This window comes from Miscanthus floridulus, chromosome 8 (assembly GCF_019320115.1).
Source record: "Miscanthus floridulus cultivar M001 chromosome 8, ASM1932011v1, whole genome shotgun sequence".
NCBI classification, from domain to species: domain Eukaryota; kingdom Viridiplantae; phylum Streptophyta; class Magnoliopsida; order Poales; family Poaceae; genus Miscanthus; species Miscanthus floridulus.
The window spans coordinates 1,352,998-1,377,258 of NC_089587.1; the positions used below are offsets into that span (position 1 = coordinate 1,352,998).

The window sequence follows — 24,261 nt, forward strand, 5'->3', positions numbered from 1 at the left end:
GTCTTAATTTATGCAGCAATTACAGTCAAGCGCCCTGCACTTGCCACGGACCCAGCCGTGACTCTTGCAACAGCGGTCGCAAGCACCTGACTTTAAGCAGTTAAGAAAGAGACATTTTGCGTCAACCCTGCACGTAAACCATGCGGCTTCACCGCTCACGTCGTCCTTGTTCCCCTCTGCCTCTGAAACATAACCTGATCATACATGCGTCCAGATGTTATGTTAGTTAAGAAAGCATTTTAATTAATTAATTTTGCAGACCCTCGGTCATTATTTTTTCTACTAGACACGTACAGCTGTATTGTATCACCGATCGATACTTTTATTTATGTTTAGAAAACACAGAGGTGCTAGTCGTGGATTGATGCATGTTGTAATAACCAACAAGACTTACGGGAGGCAACGAGGATGCTGCTCAGCATCAGCACAACAATCAATGGGAAAATTAGGATCATCTGCATCTTCATTGTTGTATTTGTCCTCGTCATCGCTATTGTACTGGCAACTGAGTTGGATATAGATGTGACAAATAAAGCGAGTGAGCTGGATATCTATCACATGCATCCATCGTTTGCACGTATTTATACATATAAAATAAGTGTGTTGGTCTCAACTACAGTTAAAAATATTGTAATATGCTTGTAAATAATCTATCTGTAATTGCTATAATTACTAGCTTAACATCTTTTTTTTGTTTTTTGGCATGTAATTCAATTTTACTCCCTCCATTCTAATATAAGTCATTCTAGTTTTTTTTTAGACACATAGCTTTTCTTATGCATCTAGACGTAGCACAAGTCTAGTTGCATAATGACTTATAATTTTGAACAGAGGAAGTATTTATTATCATCTAATTTAGAATGATGTAAAAGCAGGACGATAACTTTAGCAAGTAATTATGTCGTGGCAAACAGATGCCTCTGCCCAATAGAATTCCTAATAAAGGTCATCTAAACTTGCCTCGTTTTGCATGAGATGCAGAGAAGGATGGAAATGTTGGTATATGCTTGTAAATAAGCTAGCTGTAATTGCTACTAGTATATTACTAGCTTAGTATCTCCTTTATTTGGCATGACTTCAATTTTATTTATTAACATCTAACTTGGAAAATGTTGCAAAAGTACAATGGCACTTTAGCAGGTAATTTTGTCGTGGCAAACGGATCGCCGAATAGGATTCCTAATAAAGGTCATCTAAACTTATCTTGTTTTGCATGACCTGCAGGGGATGGTAGTACAATGATAATGGTCTTCCAAAAAAACTACAATGATAATGAAATGAAATATATTGGTTGCTGCTATGTTTTCCTAACTGCTTCTTCACCTTGGACTGCTCGTAAAATAAGTCAAGTCTGCAACTTTCTTCAGATCTCTCAGATTTATTTCCATTTCGAGCTCTCTTCGTATAATTAAACAAACATTGATAGTGCTATTATTCAATATGGAAGACCAAAAAACCATGCACAAACAGAAACAGCCTCCATATATATACATTGACCTGTCCAGCCTAACCGGTCTGGAACACCGAAACAAGATCCTAAGTCAAATCACATGATATAGTAAGTCCAACTCAATCGGCTTTCATGAGAGGACGCAATATTCCTGGAGGGGTCCTTATACAATACATGAACTCCACCACAAGAAATGAAACGGTGTCATTGTCAAAACAAATTTTGAGAAAACCTATGACAAGGTTAGATGACCTTTTTTGTAACGAACTCTACACATGAAAGGTTTTTCGCCCAAATGGATCAAATGGGTTGAAACCTTTATCTCGGGTAGGAGTGTAGCAATTAATGTAAATGATGATATTGGATGCTTTTTCCAAACAAAGAAAGGCCTTCGTCACAAATTTGCAAGAGATTGATTATATTTTTCTTTCTAGATAGGATACCTTGTCAAGTTTAGTCTCAAAGAACAAAAGAAAGGAAGAAATAACCATTTTATTTTGTTCATCCATCTAGTCATGCAGCTCGATTCATACACACTATTCTCTCTTTTTGTTGCTATGAAATTAATGTTCGATGCCTTGCAGCAAGAGCAGGCAAGCCCTGTGCACTTGCCATGGTTGTAGCCCAAACGCTTGCAACAGCGGTTGCAAGCACCTGAACGAAAGCAACTGACAAAACACTTTGTCAATGGACCAACACAAGATTCTGCTTCATCGCCCTCCATCATCTCCTCTGCAACATGTCCGTAACATCCAATTGTTAGAAACAATTCTTAGAGGCACCCCATTAATCTTTTTTCTGTACTCTGTTTTTTTTTGTGATTTTTTCTAGACACGGGTGATGAAATCGACTTCTATGGTGATTTGTGTTACCAACTTCCCTAGAAATGTCATCTATTTTTAGAGGGGGTGTTTCTGACCGTCCCTAGAGATAAAGGCCAACTGCCTTTAGAAATTAATTTTCAAGGATAGTTGGTAATTTAAATCGTTCCTAGAAATAGGTATCGCTAAAAAAAACTCATATAAAGTTGGAGGAAGACACTTTATATCAAAATGCTAAAGGTCAACGAGATCGTCTGAAATGTTTTACTCGACGTATTTTATATTTGAGATTGTTTAAGGGTCGCAATATATGTTTTAAACATTTTCAAATTCAACTTTTATTTTCTTCAAACAGCCTCATATGAAGGCACACCATGTATCAAAAAGTTGTAGTGCTCAATGAAATCTAAAACTTTGTAGTTGAAACTTTTTTCATTTTAGATTATTTAGTAGCTGAAATATCCAATACAATATTCATAAAAGTTAACACAAAAATATAAAATTATATACCTCGCCACAAATGATCGTGTGGCGTGATAGTAAAGAAGAGTTGTCCGCACATATTTGACTGCTAGCAAATGCACATGCGTGTAAATTCGTTTAACTTATGACTTTGGCCTTCCTTGGATTCAGGGGACTAACAACTAGTCCTATCAGCTCCTAAAGTAGCCCATGACTAATGGATTAATGATTATTCTGCTTGTTTGGATCCTTAGCGACTAAAAATTAGTGAATTAGTTATTAGTCCTATGGATCCAAACGTACCTTAGCTAATGGGCTTCTCCTAGGATTAGAAAAAAGTGCTATTTTTATGCCCATTTTGAAATTTCTAAAAATGGTCTGTAGTGTCGCGATCGCCCTGGAAATCAGTTTCTAGTGGTTGTTGGTGTTTCTAACCATCCCTTGAGTAAAACATCCTACGAATCAAATCAGTAACTAGAAACAATTTCTGTAGTGGTGTTAGTCATGGATTGATACTGTAACCAACAAGACTTACGGATGCAACGAGGATGATCAGCATCAGCAGAACAATCAATGGAAAAATTAGTATCTTCTCCATCTTCATTGTTGTATTTGTCCATATCATCTCTATTGTATTGGTAACCGAGATGGATATAAGTGTGACAGAGCAAGAGTGCTGGATATCAATTATATGCAACAAACTATTCAACAAATTGTGAGAATATAAATACTGCAAATACTGAAAGATTTGTATTGAGCCTCGTAGGCAGTAGGCTGCTTATACAGAGCACGCTTGAGTGCAACCCTCCCAATCCCAACGAGTCCGTCACAGGCTGCGGCGCCATTAAAATTTGAATCAAACTAAATGCTAAACTCCGATTATTATTGGTGTGTTATTTGCATACCCTCTCCGTCCCAAAATAGATGTCATTCTTACTTCCTAAGAAGTCTAATACTTTTAACTTTGATCAAATATATATAAAAAATATTATTTTTTATAATACATAATTAGTATTATTAGATAGATCGTTGAATACACTTTCATAATAAACTTATTTATAGATATAAATGTTGCAGGTATTTTCTATAAACCTAGTAAAAGTTGAGATAGTTTAATCTACACTCATCCTATAACGATTTCTATTTTGGAGTATATCGTAGGCATAGCCGTGGGCCCGTGGCAGGAGCAGGTGATGTGGAGGACCGTGTGGTCGACTGCACCCTCGGAGCCTCTGCACCGAACACCGCCGAGATGAACTGATGCACGCCGGATTGCCGGACTTCAGAGTCAGACACAGCTTCGTGAGTGCAATGTAAATGTAACAGTCCACTGTTAAGCAGTGATCACTTATATACAATAATAATGGTCTTTCAGAAAAGGGGGAAAAAAAAGCAGTAATAATGAAATGAACAATTCGGTTGCTGCTATATATGTTCTCCTAACCGCTTCACCTTGGCCTGCTATAAATTAATCGTTGTAACTCGTCGAGATTGAACTTGTTGAGCTGGGTGTCGCACTTGTGAGAGTGCTGTCGAATGAATCCATGGAAAGGTGCTCAGCTTTGTCGATCGATATCCTGCTCGTGGACCTCTCCGATCCCCGTCCTGCGAGAAAAGGGGGAGCCTCCCCGCCACGGCCAACCGTGGTCGAGAGACGAGAACGGTGGCGGGGTAGGACACAACGTGGGAAACATGCCTGCCGGCCGATTTAGTCCCAACTTAATAACGAACAAAAGAAAGGAAGAAAAGGCCGGTCGGCCATCCAATCCAAATATCCAATCCAATCCAGTCATGCATGCAGCTCGACCCATGTACCATACCATACATACACACTACTAATATACCATGTTCGCTTGATCGTATCAGCCATACTTATCAGTCATAATACAATGTTTTTCTCTAACAGCAAAACAGCACCAGCCGGCTTATAAACCACAGAAACGATCAAACGAACACGGTGTATTTTAGCGATGGCAGTGGCAGTTCAGGCCCGGGGTTGCAGGTAGCAAGAGCATTCAGGGATTTCAGGCCCCGAACACTCCCCACTAAAGATGGCAATGGGGCCCCGATACCCGATACCCGACGGGTATTTGATCCATTAGGAGACGAGGATGAAATCATATCTTTACCCGCGGGCATCTAAATGGGCAAGAATCCATCCCCAACGGGTATAGCGGGTATGGGAACGTTCCCTGTTTACCCGTCCCCGTTACCCGTTGAGGAACCCGACTATTTGAGAGTATTAAGCCCAAAGAAACTCAACATAGTTATTTTGGTCCAAATCTGAACAATCATATATATAGTTTGTGTGTTCTTGGAATCCTAGTTCAACTTTTCCTCACCATCTCCGCCAGCAGCATAAGCACGCTTCCCTCGCTTCCTCAGTTTGGTCACTCTGCCACCTTTGCTCGTCCTCCTCGAAACCTTGCTCCTTCTCCTCGACATCTCCGAGACTCTGACACTTATATCCGGGTGAAGAAGAAACGTCTCCGATTGCAAAGCTGCGACCCCAAGTGTCCTTGTTTATCGGGTATGCAGTACCCGTCGGTTATCTGTTACCCGACCGATGCCCGACGGGTACGGGGATGGGCAAGAATTTATACCCGAGACAGTTAACGGGGACAAGTACGGGATGAATTCTCCGTAGCAGGGAAGAGAACGTTCCGGCCATACGGTACATCCGTTGCCATCCACTTACTCCCCACGGACCCAGCCGTGACTCCTGCAACAGCGGCCGCAAGCACCTGTATGAAAGCAACTCAATAAACTACACTTCGGGAGATCCATGCACTTAGTGGCTTCACCGCTCACGGCGTCCTTGTTCCCCTCTGCCTCTGAAACATAACCTGATCATACATGCGTCCAGATGTTAGTTAAGAAACCATTTTAATTAATTGATTTTACAGACCTCGGTCGTTATTTTTTTAGATAGACACGGTTGTATTGCACTGTATCACCGATCGAGGACACCGAAAAGAAATCGACTTGACTTCTACAGGTGAATGTGAATGGTGGTATCGACCGGACCGCCCCTATAAACCGTATATATGGTGTTATTAGTCATGGATTGATGTTGTGATAATAACCAACAAGACTTACGGGAGGCAACGAGGATGCTACTCAGCATCAGCATAACAATCAGAGGGAAAATTAGCATCTTCATTGTTATATTTGTCCTCGTTATCGCTAATTCGCTATTGTACTGGCAACTGAGATGGATATAGATCTGACAAAGCAAGTGAGCTGGATATCTATCATATACATCCATCGTTTGCACCTATTTATACATATAATAAGTGTGTTGGTCGCAAGTATAGTTAAAAATGTTGGAATATGCTTGTAAATAAGCTCTGTAATTGCTATAATTACCAGCTTAACATCTTCTTTATTTTTGGCATGTACTTCAATTTCATTCCCTTCATTCCAAGTTATAATAAGTCATTCTAGTTTTTTAGATACATAGTTTTTGTTATGCATCTAGACATTGCATAACAAAAGCAATGTACCTAACATCCACGATGACTTATAATTTGGAACATATGAAGTATTTATTATCATCTAAATTTAGAATGATGTAAAAGTACGATAGCTTTAGCAAGTAATTATGCCGTGGCAAACAGATGCCTCTGCCGAATGGAATTCGTAATAAAGGTCATCTAAACTTACCTCATTTTGCATGAGATGCAGAGATGGATGGAATGTTGATATATGCTTGTAAATAAGCTACCTGCAATTGCTACCATCTAATTTAGAATGTTGCAATAGTACAATGGCACTTTGGTAGGTAATTATGCCGTGGCAAACGGATTGCCGAATGATAAACCGGCTGAAGCTGTTTTGTTGTGAGAAAAATACTGTTGATTGTAGCTGATAAGCCGGCTGATAAGTTCAAGCGAACAGACCTTAGGATTCCTAATAAAGGTCATCTAAACTTACCTTGTTTTGCATGACATGCAGAGGATGGTAGTACACCCAAAAAAAAAAAAAACTACAGTGATAATGAAATGAAATATATTGGTTGCTGCTATGTTTTCTTAACTGCTGCTTCACATTGGACTGCTCGTAAAATAAGTCAAGTCTGCAACTTTCTTGAGATCTCTCAGATTTATTTCCATGTCTAGCTCTCTTCTATTTTTCATTATCAAACAAACGAATACATGAGCGTATAATTAAACAAGCATTGATGGTGCTATTATTCAATATGGAAGACTAAAAAACATGCACAAACAGAAACAGCCTCCATATATATTTCGTGTCCAGATGAAACTTTACATTGAGCTGTCCAGCCTGACCGGTCTGGAGCAACGAAATAAGATCCTATGTCAAATCACATTCAGGTAATAAAATAAACATGGTCTCCAACAAGTATGGACTTAAACAGCTGCGTGATCATGGTGAGGTTTCAGGTCCATCTCCACCTGGTGAATTGTCCACTGCATGCCCTCCAGTTTCTGAAGCTCAACCAGGGTTAGCAATGATAACATGGAACATATGTTAAACTAATGGCAACGACACTGAGCCAGATTACCTTTACAATTTCATGGTACTGCCTTGCAATCACGTCGAAATGTGGATCTACACCCTGATACTCACGCAACCGTGAAACCTGACACAAGAACAAACATCAGAGCAAACAGTTAACTGAAGGGAAGTGAACACTGGGTTTCATGATTTCTTTTCAGATGGAATATTCACTGAGCTGGCAGTATGGCAGCCATTATTTCTCCAAACATGTAGTTAAAAGTGAAAAATACAGAATACCATATGCCCGGTTATTGTTATGTAACGGCATAAACTCTACATCAGGTTAAATTGCCTACTGCAACAGGTTAATGTTAAAATCATAGGTTGTCAGAACCCAAAACATATTTGCACATTTAACCTTCCTAAGCTGGACTTTGCTTAGTCATGAATGATTAATTATAACTTGATGATGTTAACTACTTCATACAACCTCAAGGTATCAGTTAGTTTGTTTTTTCACTAAAAAGTAGCTGCTAGGCATTGGCTCTTATGATTTGTACAGTTCTACTCTTTGTGAGCTGTAGCCACAATTTTGAGAGCTTTTTCTTGGCTGTTTATAGAACCAAACATTAGAAGTATTACAAGAAGCAAAATCATGTATCTTACCGCTTCATTATAGGAATTGGATGCTTCTTTTGTGGCCTCTACAAGATACTTCCTGCAAAAGCAGTTAATATGTTACAAGAAGGTCCTTCGCTGAAGACAAAAGGCACTCAACAAACCAAATCCATCTTATGAATAACAAGTGCCACATAACTCAAAAAGTACATCCACTAAAAGATCGATTGCCTTAACTATACCTGATCCTGTGCAGTGCTGGTACTGTGTCCTTTGTGTAAGTGTCACGCAATAGATGATGCTCTAGATAGCTGGAATCAAAGTATATAAAAAAAAGTACAGTTAACCTAATCTTTGAATCCCTTGGCATTTGGAATCCAAAATATATATAGAGAAAGAGAGAAGGGAGGATCGGCTATTTGAGTATAGAGTAACATCTGTTGTACACTTATAATATGGTCACTGATGCGGGTGCCGACCTTAGTTTAGCATTCATTGTCCGACACCTTTTGATAAGCCAGGTCTTCTTCAGATCATCCTGTTAGACAATAAGAGACATGTTAAGCACTTTGACTAGCAATACTAACAATATCAAAAGGTGACATGTTTACTTTAAAGAAGTTGAACCAGAGAACGGAATATGAGAATGCTTACAAATTGGTGCTGATGCTCCAATTTCTTGTCTTTAACAAACTGTATAAGCACAGCAAGAATTTGCTCCAAGACCTTTGGAATTTTCAGAACCATAACTAATTGGTTAGAAGTATGAGAAAGAATTTGTGCTCAGGTAAAATGGGTGCACCTCTGAAAAATTAAGCATTACCAAAGACATACAAACATACATTATAATGTTCAGCAAATTTTCTGTCCATTGAAGCAAGGTCCTCCAGTAGATGTGCCTCTTCCTTTTCTATCTCTTCGATGATTAACTTTACCCTGTCAAACGGGAAGTAAAAATCATGAGAAATACTTATCAGGGACGCCTGTCCAACTTCATCCTATCACAAGCACCACGTTAGTTTCCAATTCCAAACAAGATGGAAAATTGGGCACTCATGCCAAGTTAAGTTAGCTATGTAAATGGATGGGATTGCAGCAAAGAAGGGATGGTAAGATGGTATTAATACTAAATATGTGATTGGTACAATCTGATTTAAAATGTAAGATAAGAAAGTCCACCTTTCTGGAAGCCTAGCACTAGAAATTTGACTGATGGATGACGAATCTGCAGCAAAGATGTTAAGGTAAGACAGAATAATAACCAGAACCAGAATTTGGACTGTTCTCTCTCACTCTCTTTTCTATTCTTCCACTAGTTTCAGTAACTGACCCCTTTCGTCCATAGCAAATAGATCAGCCAAAGCATCACACTTGGCTTCTAACCGGGCTTCAATCTCCCTAGCCAAAGTTCTCTGATAATCAACCATATCCTGTAATCGACACAAAAGCAGATGCTTTCAAAGTTCAGGTGAAGATTTTGTATATTCTTTCACTCATTGACAAAAAGGGTAAAACGCATCATAGTCTAATAATTGGTTACAAAATAGTTTTGCACTTCTCAAGGTACATATCAGAATTACGTTCATCAAATGAAACAAGTAACAAGGTATGAATTGACCATTTAGGCAAAAAAAAATGTTCTTACCACAGACATGGCTGGCTGCTCTTGTTGCACTTGGTAGAGATAATCAGAAGTGATCCCAAGAAAACGGTCAGGAACACCACCAACTCCAGGTTCAACCGCATCTGAACTACCACTTCCATGTGCAGCAGCAACAGTCACCGCACTAGCGGTGCTGCTATAATTGTTGTAACTCGTCGAGATTGAACTTGAGCTGGGTGTCGCGCTTGTGAGGGTGCTATCGAATGAACTCCTTGAAAAGGTGCTCAGCTTTTTGATCTCCTGCTCATGGACCTCCCCGTCCTGAGAGAGCAGTGGGAGCCTCAGCCTCTGCGCTGCCTCCGCCACGGCCAACCGGTGCTCCAAAGACTCGTACACCTGGATCAGAGGTTCAGAACCGACAGAGTATAAGCTCGGTGACTGAATCAGAGTATCATTTTTGCTGGACAATTTCTCGATTACGGTGCTAAGTCAATCGAACCAACAATGAGGAATTCTTCCACTGTCTATTAATCGGTTTATTATTATTGCTGCCCACCCAGATCACACCTGAAGATGTATTTGCACCAGTCAATGAAAAAAAATCCAAAGACTCGTACACCTGGATCAGAGGTTAAGCTCGGTGACTGAGTGTCATTTTTGCTGGACAATTTCTCGATTACGGCGCTAAGTCAAAAAACCAGCAATGAGGAATTCCACAGTCTATTATTCAGCTAGTACCACCCACCCAACTCACATTTGAAGATGTACTTGCACCAGTCAATGAAAAATGAGGGACTTGTCAGAGAGAAGCAGAACCTGCGGGGAGCAGTTGAGTTTCTTGCCGGCGCCGGCGCCACCAGCCGCGTGGTACTCCTCCACCATGGCCACCGCCTCCGCGTACACCGCCTACGGCATAGCATAGCGCCACCAGATCTGATGAGAACCCGACGACCAAAACCTAGAATGCGGATCCGACGAGCGGGCGGGGGGGATGAGGGTGACTCACCAGTGCCTCGAGGTAGAGCGCGCGCTCCGCTGCGACATCCTCGCGCGCCTGCGCAGGCACAGGGTTCAGGTGAGCAGCGGTCGGGAAGGAGCGTGGCGGGCGCGACGTGCGTGCGTACCTGGAGGAGGTCGGAGTGCGCGGAGTTGGAGAGGAGGGACGCGTCCGGGGCGAGGTGGTGGCGCTGGAGCTGCTCCACCAGGTGCGCCACCTCCGGCGGCGGCGGCGGGAGCGACGCTGCTGCGGCCTTCGACATCGCGGGGGAATCGGCGCCGGCGGAGGCCACTCACGGGGGAATCGGCCTGGTTGGTGCCACGGTAGCGTTGGTTGGTTGGTTTGAATTCGGTTGGTGGCCGTTGGATCAGCGAATGGACGGCTCAGATCGCCGCCGGGTGATTACAGTACAAGAGAAGCTTGAAAGCCGGCTGTCGTGTGAGAAGGGAGATACAGACTGAAATAGAAGAAGCGGTCATAGACGTCACTGTCACAGAAATGGTTTCAGGAAAATGAAATCTTCCGTTTCCGTTTTCATCGGAACAAACAAGAAAGAATGGTTGGAAACTCTCTTCAGGTAACTTTCTATGGTTACACTTCATCTAGTAGTAACCAGAGAAAAGATAAAAACGCACTACTAATTTCCAAATCCTTAGTGGCTTTCGTTGGTTCCACGTCACCAAAGACGAATGAATCAATAATCAAGCTGTTCTACACTTCTATGGCGCGCGCACACTGACACAGTGCGTGCGTTATCACAACATCCAATGCTGCCGGAGCTGGACGACGACGTCACGGTTAAAGAGAGAGCAGCTTGCTTGTTCTCATTCCATTCCTCCACCGGAGGCGAGTGAGTAATTAGCACTTGAGTCATCGCCATCCATCAGCAACAAGCCAAGCGCGTGAGCTCGTCGATTACGCTGCTCCTACTCGATATTTCCCATCTGCCATCAGAACTACCTCTCCACCCGTTCTGCTCTGCTCCGCCTCCGCCTCCGCGCCCAATTCTTTCTGAGCCGGAACCGGAGGCGGAGACCGACCCCGCGCGCGCGGCGGAGCGATGGAAGGCACCGTGCTGTGCGCGGCGAACCACGCGCCGCTGACGCCCATCAGCTTCCTCGAGCGCACGGCGCTCGTCTACCCCGACCGCCCCGCCGTCGTCGCCGCGGGCCATGCCGCCGCGCCGCGCACCTGGCGGGAGACCCGGGACCGCTGCCTCCGCCTCGCCGCCGCGCTCGCGGGGCTCGGCATCGCGCGCCGCGACGTGGTGAGTCCCTCTCCAGCCGTTGCCTGCCTTCCTCTCCTCTGCTCTCTTCTTCTTCTTCCGTGCTACGGAGCGGTAGATTTATTCGGCCATTATTTACCTGCCGCCGTCCAAGCATTCACTTTTACTGCTGTTGCTGTTCTTGGTTGAAAAAGGCTCCGTTTTAATTCCATGCGAGTAGATAGTGTTCATGCCCGAATTCATCAACTATTCGACCACCTGAATTGCTTGCGAATTGTGCTCGGACTGAATATCGTTTCATCAGTAAGAAGCTGCTACTAGTAGGTTCAGCGATCGAATCGAATTGGCCGATTCTCAATCGCAGCTGAGCTGCCGTTGCTGCCCCGTGCAGGTTGCGGTGTTCGCGCAGAACATCCCGGCCTTCTGCGAGCTCCACTTCGGCATTCCCATGGCCGGCGCCGTCATCTGCGCGCTCAACTCGCGCCTCGACGCCGCCATGGCGTCCGTGCTGCTGCAGCACTCGGAGGCCAAGGTCGTCTTCGTGGACGCCGCGCTGCTCGGCGTCGCGCGAGAAGCGCTCCGCCTCATCTCCCAGCAGGCCGCCGGCGCCGGAGCAAGCAGCAGGGTGCCCACCGTGGTGCTAATCAACGAGGTCCTCGACGAGCCGCCGCCGTCGACAACTGATCGGTACTACTACGAGTACGAGGCGCTCCTCGGCAGCAGCAATCCAGAGGAGTTCTTGATCCGGTGGCCGGTCGACGAGAACGAGCCGATCGCCCTCAACTACACCTCGGGGACGACGTCGCGGCCCAAGGGCGTGGTGTACACGCACCGCGGGGCGTACCTGAACACGCTGGCGTCGGTGCTCCTCAACGACATGACGGCGCTGCCGGTGTACCTGTGGACGGTGCCCATGTTCCACTGCAACGGGTGGTGCCTGGTGTGGGGCGTGGCGGAGCAGGGCGGCACCAACGTGTGCCTCCGCAAGGTGACCTCCTCTGCCATCTTCGCCGCCGTGGCGGCGCACGGGGTCACGCACATGGGCGGCGCTCCCACGGTGCTGAGCATGGTGGTCAACGCCACGGCGGAGGAGCGGCGGCCTCTGAGTCTGAAACCGAGTGGGAGGCCGGTGACGGTGATGACGGGCGGCGCGCCGCCGCCGCCGCAGGTGCTGTTCCGGATGGAGGAGCTGGGGTTCCTGGTGATCCACTCGTACGGGCTGACGGAGACGTACGGGCCAGCCACGGTGTGCACGTGGCGGCCGGAGTGGGACGCGCTGCCGGCGGCGGAGCGCGCGGCGATCAAGTCCCGGCAGGGGCTGCACCACCTGGGGCTAGAGGTGGACGTCAAGGACCCGGCGACGATGACGAGCGTGCCCGCCGACGGGCGCACCATGGGGGAGGTGATGTTCCGGGGCAACACGGTGATGAGCGGGTACTACAAGGACGCAGCAGCGACGGCGGAGGCCATGTCCGGCGGGTGGCTCCGGTCGGGGGACCTGGCGGTGCGGCACGCCGGCGACGGGTACGTGAAGATCCTGGACCGGTCCAAGGACATCATCATCTCGGGCGGGGAGAACATCAGCGCACCATCGAGGTGGAGGCGGCGCTGTTCGCGCACCCGGCCGTGGCCGAGGCCGCCGTGGTTGGGCGGCCCGACGAGTACTGGGGCGAGACGCCGTGCGCGTTCGTCACGCTCAAGGAGGGCAAGGACGTGGAGGGCGTGGGCGCGGAGGAGCTCATGGCGTTCTGCCGCGCGCGGCTGCCCCGGTACATGGCGCCACGGACGGTGGTGTTCGTGGCCGAGCTGCCTAAGACGGCGACGGGCAAGGTGCAGAAGTTCGCGCTCCGGGAGCAGGCCAAGGCCATGGGCAGCATCTCCAGGTCCAAGAAGCCGGGAGGGTCAGGGACGAGGAGCAAGCTCTGAACTCGCGTGTCACTGCCATCGCCATTGATGGCAACATGGGTTCTAGCCGATCCGTCCTGGTCCAGTGGTCCTGCATGTGCATGTGCATGGGGAAAGAGAATCATCCAATGATCCTGATTCATTATTTCAGTAATAACTTACTTCTTGTGCAATGCTTCGATTCAATCTCCCAGTGCTTATTAGTTTATATTGGGTCACTTCGATCTCTTTAAGACAAGTACTTACAATAATGCCTTCGCATGGAGCCGTTCTCGATGGATTTCGCCTAGTTCCAGCACTCGGTGCTTGTTTGCGTCACACCCCTCACAGGTAAAGAACCATGGCCCCAAGCATGAAGAATCGGGATGTCTCTGGTTCAACACAACTCTGCCTAGGGGTAAAGCAAACATGCCCTCAGTGTTGGTGGCACGAGGCGCTCGAGTCCGAGGTGAGCGTTTCTTTCTCAAGGAAAAAGAACGAAAAAAAAAGAAGCTAGGCGACAAATCTATGCCAAGTGTAATGCATGAAATCTCTCCATCGCCTAGCTTTCTAGTCAACAGTGAAGCCGCGTGGGCTATTGCAGTTTGGTGAAATGTCTGCCTGTGCTTCCTTTTCATGGATATTTTCCCGTGTCTTTGGTCTTTGGGTCCTTTTTGTGTTTGGTTTTTTAGAGGGTGGAGTTCCTTGTGCACCTGTCATGAAACTCTTGTAGGCTAGTAAGTAACCCAGGAAACGCAAACTTTCCTCTTTCTAGTATAAAGCGAGACGAACGGTCTTTGAAAAGAAAAAAAAATCCAAAGTAGCGGCGCACTCGGCCAGTTTTGTTGCCTACTGGTGGCTCACCACTCATGTTGCCTCTGGTTGGGGGGGTTGTCAGGATCACCAGGTGGTGCTTCCACCTGCGATGAGCTTCCGTTGCTAACACCGGCGACATCTTCGAGAGTCTTTTTAAAATTTACGCTTTAAATCACTATTAAAAAGTTTTCTTTTGCAAAGCACCATCTAGAGAGTTATTTGAATAAAAATTACTTTGTATATCTTTGTATCCTCATGAGACTTTTTTTTTTTTGGTATCTTGTGCGTACTCTAGGAAGCCATCGTTGTTCTCCGTCTTTGGCTCGCGAGAAATTTAGAATTAATGATGATGTCTATATTTAGAGATCCAATTGAAGAGACTATTAGAGGGTATTTTTTTCATCAAAATCTCTATTTTTTCAGGCCTTAAGATTACCAAAACATAGAAATAAAAAAATGTAGGATTAAAGTTGAATGAAACTTACAATAATCCTATAGGACTTCAAAATACATGAAAATTTTCTATTGTGGCTTTTGAATGCAACACAAAAAATATATGAATTCCAAGAGAGATAGGCATAACGAAAAGTTACCATGAGGTTTAATCCTATGCTAGCTTTCCTCCAAAATTCCTATGGTTTTACACATCTCATGGAAATCCAAAGGGAATTCATAGTGTTTAACCATTTATCAAAGGGACATATAGGAAAATTTTTCTTAAGGATTGATATCCTTCAAAATTCCTATGATTGTTCTTTGTTCTAAAAGGAGCCTTAATATATTCTTTTCTAAAAGCATAGTTGAAATTAGACAAGTTTGAGCCAAAACAAACTATAATAACATGGAAATGAAAATGTTATGTACTAACTTTATACACGTACCTAACATTTGGGACAAACAAATGCATGCTACCTGTGTCTCAAAAAATTAAAATTCTAGTTTTATCCAAAAACAAACTATTTTAAGCTCAATCAAGTTTAAAAAGCACCAATATTTATATCACCAAATAAGTATCATTAGACTCATCATGCAGCAGATTTTTTTTTAAGAATAAATATTGAACTTTATTTATCAGAAGAAGCAAAACTGATTGGATCACTTTGCTCCAAGAGATACAAAAAGCACACATCCTACACAGAGCGATTGGATAGAGACACACTTCAATTAACCTCTTACTCCAAGAGATATAAAATCAGGGCGCATGTGCAATGAGATTAGAGACTAGAGTGGCCCAGTGCATGCGGTGGCTTTTTTTTTTGGCGGGACTGACAAGAAATGAGTGGTGTGCACGATTGCACGGCGCCCCCATTTGGAAATTGCGAGATACGCTACAAAAGCACCATCCACTCTTGTACAAAAAAAAGTACAATCCACTCTTTATTATAGGATTAGTCTCTAAAAAATACTCTCCTAACTTTTGTACAAAAAGGACAATCCACCCCAAGGGCTCTCAAAAATTCTATTTAACCTCCTAATCTTTGGTGTTGACTGTTTGTCTATTTCATTCCCTCGTCTGCCCCCTTAGGGTCTATTCGCTTGTCTGAATTCTGGAGGAATCTGGATGATTTGGAGGAATGCTGGAGGAATTTGTGAGAGAAAAATATTATTCCAGATGAAAAAATAAGCGGATCAAGCCGGATTTAAGGACACGCAAATGGGGCCCTAGAAAAACATAATTCTACTTTATCGAGGAGCCAAACAGATGTAAATTTAACCAAATTTAAATAAAAGATTACTAACATTTATAGCACCAAATAAATATTTTCAGATGAACCATAAAATATACTTTTGAGCAAGCCCTATTTGAAGCGGCTAGGTACCACTTGAAATGTTCTTCCTGTGATGTGTCCACACCCGAGCGGTTTTGCCAAACGTTCGCCGATCCTCTGTCCTCGGTCAAACGTGAAGCAGTGAAGGGAACTCTTCCCTGCCAAGACACCGTGGAGGAGGGCGGCAAAGGCTGCGTTGGACTAAGGCCCAGTTTAGTTCCAAAAATTTTGGCAAAATGGGCATTGTAGCATTTTCGTTGTTATTTGGTAAATAGTGTCCAATCGTAGTCTAATTAGGCTTAAAAGATTCGTCTCGTGGATTTCGTCTAAACTGTGTAATTAGTTTTATTTTTTATTTATATTTAATGCTTCATGCATGCGTCCAAAGATTCGATGTGACGGGGAATGTGAAAAATTTTGCAAAATTTTTTACAAACTAAACTGGACCTAAGCTTCCGGGGCTAATTTAGCTTTAGCTTTAATTTGGTTTGGTTGCAAAAGCTTGTGCGTATATAATTGTTTAAGTAAAACATGGTTTTGCATACCTTCGGCTTCACTGTAGGGCAACAATCGTTGTTCTCTGGCGAGTCTGAACAATATGCACCGTGTAACATACTCTTATCTCCTCTTAATGAAACACGGGCCAACAAGGTTTGTTCTCGAAAAAAAATTGTTCTTCCTGACATTCTTTGTTATTTACATAGTTCAAACAATATTGGAGGCCATGTTCTCAACGTGTTTGGTTTTGGTTCTACAGGGTGGTCGTCCTAGTTGACGGGTATAAGAGGTTGAAGTTTGATAAATGCCAATTTACACGAATTAGCTACTCAATAAGTTACTTATAGATCGCATCCATACGATCTAACGAATAGGCTATCACTTCTCATCGAAATGGGATTTGGCTTAGTATTGATTTGTATGTGAAATGTGGATTTTGTTTTTGGTGTATGGGCCTAGCCCACGATTCGGGTGCACGGCGGCCGGACCCGATTTGGAAAATGCAATACGCTCCAAAAGAAAACGGTAATGCTGGTCAGGGCGTCCGATCCGATAGGAATCCGTAGGATGCCGCCGCTGGTGAGCCGCGACGCCAGTGCTAGTCGTGCGCGCTCGCCTATGCTAGTCGGGCCGCTCCCTCCCGCGCGCGTCAGGTTGGTAGTGCTCGCGCGCCGCCACTCGCCACCGGCTCCCACCCTAAGGCCGGAATCGATGGCCCCGGCCCCCTCTTCCTATGTTACAAATGTATGTTTCAAGCGTCTCTAATATTTCAGTGGTGTGTTGCAAGTGTTTTCATATGGATGTTGAAAAAGTAGATGGGGATGTTGCATATGTTGCTAGTGTTTCAAAGGCATGTTGCAAGTGTTTCAAAGGCATGTTGCAAGAGGATGTTCGAAATATTTCATCTGTTTTAGACATATGTTGCAAGTGTTTCAATCTGGATGTTGTATATGTTTGACACATATATGTCGCAAGAGTATATTTGAAATGTTTCAGCCGTTTCAGTCTTATATTGCAATAAGTGTTTTCATGTTGCAAGTTGCAAGTATTTTACCTAGATATGTTGCATATGTTTCAATTGTGTTCTAAATGTTTTATCTGTTTCAGATGCATGTTGCATCCAAGTATTTCATATTTCAGATGTAGAGAGTGATGGGGCACAGCCAAGCGCCGGGGGATGGGACGGAGCGAGCCGAGGCCGGTGGATGGGGCGTGCTGGGGCCCGACGAGCGAGGTGTGAAGCGCACCTGAGGTCGTGCGGATGCGCCGCGCTCGTACAGTCATCCTCATCCCGGCTCGTGGGTCCTACCCGTGTGGAGAGATGCGGGGGTTCAGGGGGAAGGAGCGCGCGGCGGCGGCGGCGGGCGCGGGAAGGAGGCACGACGTCCGAACTCGTGGAGAGAGAGGAGGGGTTAAGGAGGAAGAAGCAGCGGGCGCCGCGTTTCGACGGGCGTGCATGAGGAAGGAGGTGTGGGTGCCCGAACGCTATGGCGCTATGCTTGTGTAGAAACGCCATGGTTCGACCTCTTTTGTAGTGGGATTCGAAATTACCCAAGGACGGGCTTGGCGCGGTGGTAGAGTCTACCCACTTATGGGCTAGGTGTTGTGCAAAATTAAGCAAATCTAAGGCTGTCCAGAAATTCACTTCCCTAGACGCGCCACCTTGTGTGGGAGCTTTAAGGGATGGGCATGGGCACACCTTTCTCCTTTCTCTTGTGGGAATTCGGATTCGACCTTGTTGATGCTATGAGATATGTATTTATTAGCATGCCATTCGTCGGCGATTTCAAGTCACGAAACATCCTAAGTACTACTACTTCTACTATTCTTTTAGTCGTTCTTGCTTCAGTTTTGGCATGAAGCTAGCCATGCTATTGTGAAATGTGTAGCAGTCATCAGACTAGGATCGGAGCAGTAAACCTATTAAGTATGGCATCTAATGCCATGGTAAGCTTTCTACCTTTCCTTGCCATAACGGTGTGTGTTCCTACCGACAACGACCTCTGCTTATTTGGTCGGGAAGGTACGTAGGACGACTCATCACAGGTCATCATCAATTCCTATCCAAATAAATCCTTGGTTTAATAGTTTCACTTGACTTGGGGCACTTCTGAATTCCAAAACAGCTAGTGGATGCGAAAATTCATCCAGTCGATTCAGAAAAAATGATGCAAATATCTTTTAATACAGACCTCGTGTATCTCTTTAATATTAATACAGATTACCCAACTTTGAAGCAATTGATGATAACAATACTATATTGTAAGAGTAACTGATGGTCAAAGCATATTTGTTTCTACTTCCTGAAGACTTGCACAAATTTTCTAGTACACCAGGCAAGGCGGGGGTACCCCCAAGAAAGCAAGGACGGAGGCTTCCATTTAAGTTTCACAAGAGGTGAAGGACCTTTGTTATGATTTTTCCTACTACGTATACAAAGCATGGGAGTGCAGGAGCTACGCTACGCTCGCCATTTCATCAGGACCTGCCTACGTAGCTGACGGCTCGAGGACGATGCTCAAGGCTGTGCTCCTCGTTCCGGTGCTGCTGCTCGCGGCTGCTTCTCTACCTCAGGCGCAGCCGCAAAGTACACCTCTTTCTCTCTCTAAGTATATATACAATTAATCCTCTGTAGAGTCATTGTTTGTGCATGGAATGGTTTGGTTAATGCTTCCCAATAATTCCTTTGAAATTCATATATATGGAATGGTGGGCATTCTAAAGTAATTTTGGAGGAAACTAAACATGAGCTAAACTTCATTGTTTTGTTTCCTAGATGTTTTCCCTGCAATGTTTCCAAAGGCATCTTTCTAATTTTCCCTTGTTTTGAAATCCTATATGATTTGTCATTCCTATGTTTTTTTTTCTATTCCTGCATATTGTACATCTTTTGTTCCAAAAGAGACCCAAATTTAAAGTTGTTGTAGTCCTCTTCGATTGCAGTTTGTGTGCCAAGGTTAATTATTGGATTTGTCTGAGTGTGGTCCATCGTGCAATAATCTGCAGTACAAACCTTTGCCTGCTTGTTATGGCACTGATGACGCGACATGTTCACATCAATGGCAGCCGAACAAGTCAATAGTGTACTCTAACATTATGCCGATTGGTCTTGGACTCTTGGTCTAGTGTAGTATAAATTGTCCAAGATATAAGTAAAACCTTTTGGTTCCTCTGGTCTTGGTCTTCCTTTATGTTTTTTTCTTTGGGTGAGACGTGAGAGAAAGAAATAGTAGCTAGAAACAATATGCATGGCAACCATATATATGTCTCCCATGCATGCATACACCTGACGGTTCTCTTTTTTTTTTTTCTTGATGCATTAATTCTCACAGTTTTTTGGGCCTGGTGCAAGCGGTAGAGTCTTGCCACCTGTGACTGGAAGGTCCCGGGTTCGAGTCGCGGTCTCCTCGCATTGCACAGGCGAGGGTAAGGCTTGCCACTAACACCCTTCTCCAGACCCCGCACAGAGCGGGAGCTCTCTGCACTGGCTACGCCCATTAATTCTCACAGTTTTTCATCTTGAAATATCTATCTTGTTCCAGATGGCTCGCTGGCCGTAGGGCAGTCTTTGCAAGTTGGTCAAACACTTGTTTCAGCACAAGCTATCTTTGTGTTGGGTTTCTTCACAAATGGGGACAAAACATATCTAGGAATATGGTACAATTATATAAAGCCTCAAACAGTCGTCTGGGTGGCAAACCGTGACAACCCAATAAAAGGAGGCAATGGAAGTCTTACCTTCATCCAAAGGTCTCTTGTCCTTCTGGATACAAGAAGAGGAAGCGTCCCCATATGGTTTACTGACTCACTCAACACCAACAATCCACAAGCCTTGCTTCTTGACTCTGGTAACCTCATCATCAACGACACCACCATGTCTGGGAGTACTCCAGGTCGAGTACTATGGCGAAGTTTTGATCATCCCTGCGACACATTCTTGTCTGGCATGAGAATCGGGTACGACATGTCGGCGGCGAATAATGACTTGTTGCAGCTCAGATCATGGAAGAGCGAATCAGACCCGTCTCCCGGGGACTACACCATCAGCATGGATCCGAGACGAATGCCTGAACTGCTCTTGTTCAATGGCACTGATTTGACGTACAGGACTGGTCCATGGAATGGCCAGGGCTTCAACGGCCAGCCATATCTCAAGCCGACAAACGATGTGGTGTTCAACATGGATGTGCGCGAAGGCAGCGCGTATTACTCGTTCATGGCTTTGAACACATCAGTCCAGTGGCGACTTGTCCTGATGCCAGATGGCATTGCCTATCGCTGGCGCAGCAACTCCGACAACAAGTGGGAGTACTACTGGCATTGGCCTCAGTCTACGTGTGATTCCTACGCGTTCTGCGGTCCGAACGCCTTCTGCTCCACCGCTGTCTGCCAATGCCTGCCAGAGTTCGTCCCCACGTCGCCGCGCGAATGGAGCCAGAGGAACTTCACCGGTGGCTGCGTGAGGAGTGTGTCGCCGTTTTCTTGTTCGTCAGCGAATGGGTTTAGCAGACTCTCACTTGTTAAGGTGCCTGACACACTGAACGCCACCTTGGTTCGAGGCAAGAGCTTGGATGGCTGCAGGCAGTTGTGCTTAGGGAACTGCTCGTGCAATGCTTACGCCCTGCTCGGAGGGAGTGACTGTGTCGTCTGGTCAGGTGATCTGCTCGATACTGTTCAGCTTACTATAGGGATCGATGATTTGTACACTCGGGTTTCTCATAATGATCCGTCTCACACAGGTATGTTTTGATGATTATTCCTATGATCCTATCAATTTAAGAGTGTATTCAGTACTTTATTATACTAAAAATGGACCCCTATTCTTTTTATAGATAGACAAGCTGCTATCATTGTCTCTGTCTCTGTTGTTGGAGGGTTGCTGCTTATTTCTGCATTGTTAGTATTTTGTTATCGTCGAAGTCAACGAAAGCATTTACCACTAGCACTTGGTACGCACAATTACTATTCATCATTCACAATTTTTATGTATGATAGGATTATATATCATTTCATTCGTGAAAAAACTTGTGCAATCAGAATTGTTTGGAACAGAACATGAGCATGCCCCAGGGCCTAAGCTTACAGCCCACCTTGAGCAGAGTTTAGATCTGGATGCTATCAGAGTTGCCACCAACAATTTTGCGGAACGAAATAGTATCATTTCTACCCGATCTAAGACCATCTACAAGGTACTTAATCGGTTTTCCTTTTGGAGTTTTGGTTGTGAGTCTGTTATTGAATTAGTATATATGAAGAATTTGTTATCCTTGGCATTGCTCAGGGAACACTACCAAATGTTGGTGATTTGGCAATCAAAAGACTAAACACGGAAGCGGGGCTTGAGGAGCTAAAAAATGAGGTGAAAATTCTTGCGAGGCTTGACCATCCGAACATCATAAGGATGATGGGATCCTGCATGGGGAATAACGAAAACGTAATATGCTATGAATATATGCCCGGTGGTAGCCTTGATGCAATTCTGTTTGGTATGTTTTTCTTGTAATATAAGTGGTTCCTTGCAGACATAATTATCATCAGAATAGTGTCATTTCTATAAGATGCATATATATATATATATGTGATGGTCGTCTTACCAGCCTTGAATTGAATCTGAGGCGTGCAGCTGAAGATGACAATTGTGGAGTCCCCGACTGGCCTTCACGTCTTCACATCATTCAAGGGATTTGTGAAGGATTACTATATCTGCATGAGCATTGCAGAATCGTTCATCGCGATATAGACCCTAGTAATATACTACTTAGTGATGGCTTCAGTCCCAAAATCTCAGACTTTGGCCTTGCAACTCTGCTTGATCAGGGCCAATCTGAAGGGAAGGCGGAGAGCTTCAGGGGAACACGGTGAGTTCATTTTGCAGCCATTGCTGCACTTGCTTTTAGTTGCGATGAGCAGAACCGATCAGTGGCTGTGTGCTAACTAGTGAATTGTCCTCAGTGGATACAACTCTCCTGAGTTGTTCTACCGCAAATCGTACTCGTTGAAGTCCGATGTGTACAGCTTTGGCATAGTACTTCTGGAGATTGTAACAGGCTGCAAAGCGGCATCATTTAGTAGAGAAGATGCTGATGACCTTCCTACATATGTAAGTACATGTTTACTCTACCTTGTCCCTAGCAAAAAATGGTCGCTATCAACAATACTGCAATAGAACCAAAAGAAACTGGAGGACTCAGCATAATTAGTTGCACACTCTAAGATTTTAGATATATGATGAAAAGTTTCATTTATAAATACTTGGTTATTTTCTTCTCACTGTCAACCCTTAAGTTATTTCCTACTTTTTTTTGTGAAGGTTCGACAGCACTGGACTCAGGGAACTGCTGAGCTGTTGAAGGATCCAAGAATGGGTGATGCTCCCAGAGGAGAGGTGGGAAGATGCATTCATATAGGTCTCCGTTGCGTTCAAGATGATCCAGATGTGAGGCCTATCATGTCATACATCAGGAGCACACTAGCGGCAATTCGCTCTTAGTTGTGATGGGATCACTTGTGCGATACTAATGTATATATTATCTATCACTGGTCCACTTTTGTCTATTATACATTCATGTAAGAAATATGAATGCAGAGGCTAGATTTAATCCCTTTATCTAAAAATAATCACCGATTCACTGATGAATGCATGCATGGCTAGTACTGGATTGCCGGTCGTGACGAGAATTCCTGAGATTTCAAGTAGCGCTAGCGCCCGGATGTCCGGACTCATACCTGCTGCTAGAGGGGGCGCGAGGGGTCAGGCAGGGTGTAGACGTCATGTGGGGTCAGACGGGGACACAGACAAAACACCCGATCTACTTTTAAAACATTCAGATACAACATTTGCAACATACGTCTGAAGATAGATGAAACACTTGACACAAAGCTTCTGAAACACTTGAAAAAACACCTGAAAAACACTTAAAACCATTTCAAACATACGCAACATCCAGATAAAACACTTGCAACATATGTGTGAAATATATTAACATTCAGATAAACGCACTTGCAATATATGTCTGGAAATACAGATGAAACATTGGGGAAAGACGCTTTGCAACATACGTGTACAACCATTGTAACATATGCAATGTTCCGATCTACCTTTGCAACATCCATATGAAACACTTACAACATCTGAAACACTTGAAACATACTCCTTCCGCCCAAATTATAAGTCGTTCCAATAATCTTGGAGAGTCAAAGTTTTTTAAGTTTGACCAAATTAATATAATAAGATAATAACATTTATGATACCAACTAAATATCATTAAATTCTTCATTAGTTATATTTTCATAGTATACTTATTTGATATCATAAATATTTGTGTTCTCTATCATTTTGGTCAAACTTGAGATGCTTTGACTCTTCAAGATTCTTGGAATGACTCATAATTTGGAACGGAGGGAATACACTTACAACATGTGCTTTTCAGCGCAATATCTCCTTGCTATTTGGGAGGATGGAGGCTCATCGGTGTGCCGGACTGTGGGCCGGCGGTGTTTGTAGGTGGCGGGCCGCCGGCGGCATCTCCCACGACGTGGGAGAGGGTAGCCGCGCGCCACGCTGTCCTGCAGCAGCGCCTTGTGGTCGTCCACGAGGTCCAGCATATCACCGAGGCCCACGCGGCGAACGCCTAGAGGAGGAAGCGGCGGATGT

General features: G+C 44.5%; 2 protein-coding genes and 1 pseudogene across 4 annotated transcripts; 2 read left to right on the plus strand and 1 right to left on the minus strand.

Moving 5' to 3' along the window:
* Nucleotides 1–6,957: 6,957 nt before the first annotated feature.
* On the minus strand, nt 6,958–10,823 carry LOC136470841 (AUGMIN subunit 4-like). The gene is made up of 13 exons (XM_066468580.1): nt 10,543–10,823; nt 10,425–10,472; nt 10,235–10,324; nt 9,461–9,814; nt 9,146–9,245; nt 8,995–9,040; nt 8,658–8,751; nt 8,470–8,541; nt 8,295–8,353; nt 8,058–8,126; nt 7,864–7,915; nt 7,262–7,339; nt 6,958–7,184 (listed from the first exon to the last, which is right to left on the minus strand). The coding sequence occupies exons 1-13, from the start codon at nt 10,675–10,677 to the stop codon at nt 7,107–7,109; spliced, it is 1,275 nt and encodes a 424-aa protein (XP_066324677.1). The 5' UTR covers nt 10,678–10,823; the 3' UTR covers nt 6,958–7,106.
* Nucleotides 10,824–11,177: 354 nt separating this feature from the next.
* On the plus strand, nt 11,178–13,808 carry LOC136470842 (butanoate--CoA ligase AAE1-like; annotated as a pseudogene).
* Nucleotides 13,809–18,930: 5,122 nt separating this feature from the next.
* LOC136470844 (receptor-like serine/threonine-protein kinase SD1-8) lies at nt 18,931–23,217 on the plus strand. Of its 3 annotated transcripts, XM_066468583.1 has the most exons (9): nt 19,174–19,194; nt 19,940–20,033; nt 20,150–21,346; nt 21,440–21,556; nt 21,645–21,796; nt 21,889–22,093; nt 22,231–22,465; nt 22,560–22,707; nt 22,918–23,217. In XM_066468583.1, exons 3-9 carry the CDS (start codon nt 20,482–20,484, stop codon nt 23,095–23,097), a joined length of 1,902 nt encoding a protein of 633 aa, XP_066324680.1. In that variant the 5' UTR covers nt 19,174–19,194; nt 19,940–20,033; nt 20,150–20,481; the 3' UTR covers nt 23,098–23,217. The 3 variants fall into 3 exon arrangements, with proteins under 3 accessions (XP_066324678.1, XP_066324679.1, XP_066324680.1); XM_066468581.1 differs by lacking the exon at nt 19,940–20,033 and having other exon boundaries at nt 18,931–19,194; XM_066468582.1 differs by lacking the exon at nt 19,940–20,033 and having other exon boundaries at nt 18,931–19,194; nt 21,660–21,796.
* The last annotated feature ends 1,044 nt before the right edge of the window (nt 23,218–24,261 follow it).

Coding starts and splice junctions, on each gene's coding strand:
- LOC136470844 (XM_066468581.1), top strand. CDS start 19,122: ATGCTCAAGGCTGTGCTCCTCGTTCCGGTGCTGCTGCTCGCGGCTGCT. Junction 21,347..21,439: donor TAATGATCCGTCTCACACAG/GTATGTTTTGAT, acceptor TTCTTTTTATAG/ATAGACAAGCTGCTATCATT. Junction 21,797..21,888: donor GATCTAAGACCATCTACAAG/GTACTTAATCGG, acceptor GGCATTGCTCAG/GGAACACTACCAAATGTTGG.
- LOC136470841 (XM_066468580.1), bottom strand. CDS start 10,677: ATGTCGAAGGCCGCAGCAGCGTCGCTCCCGCCGCCGCCGCCGGAGGTG. Junction 8,127..8,294: donor ACAATGAATGCTAAACTAAG/GTCGGCACCCGC, acceptor CTTTGATTCCAG/CTATCTAGAGCATCATCTAT. Junction 7,340..7,863: donor CCAATTCCTATAATGAAGCG/GTAAGATACATG, acceptor TTCTTGTGTCAG/GTTTCACGGTTGCGTGAGTA.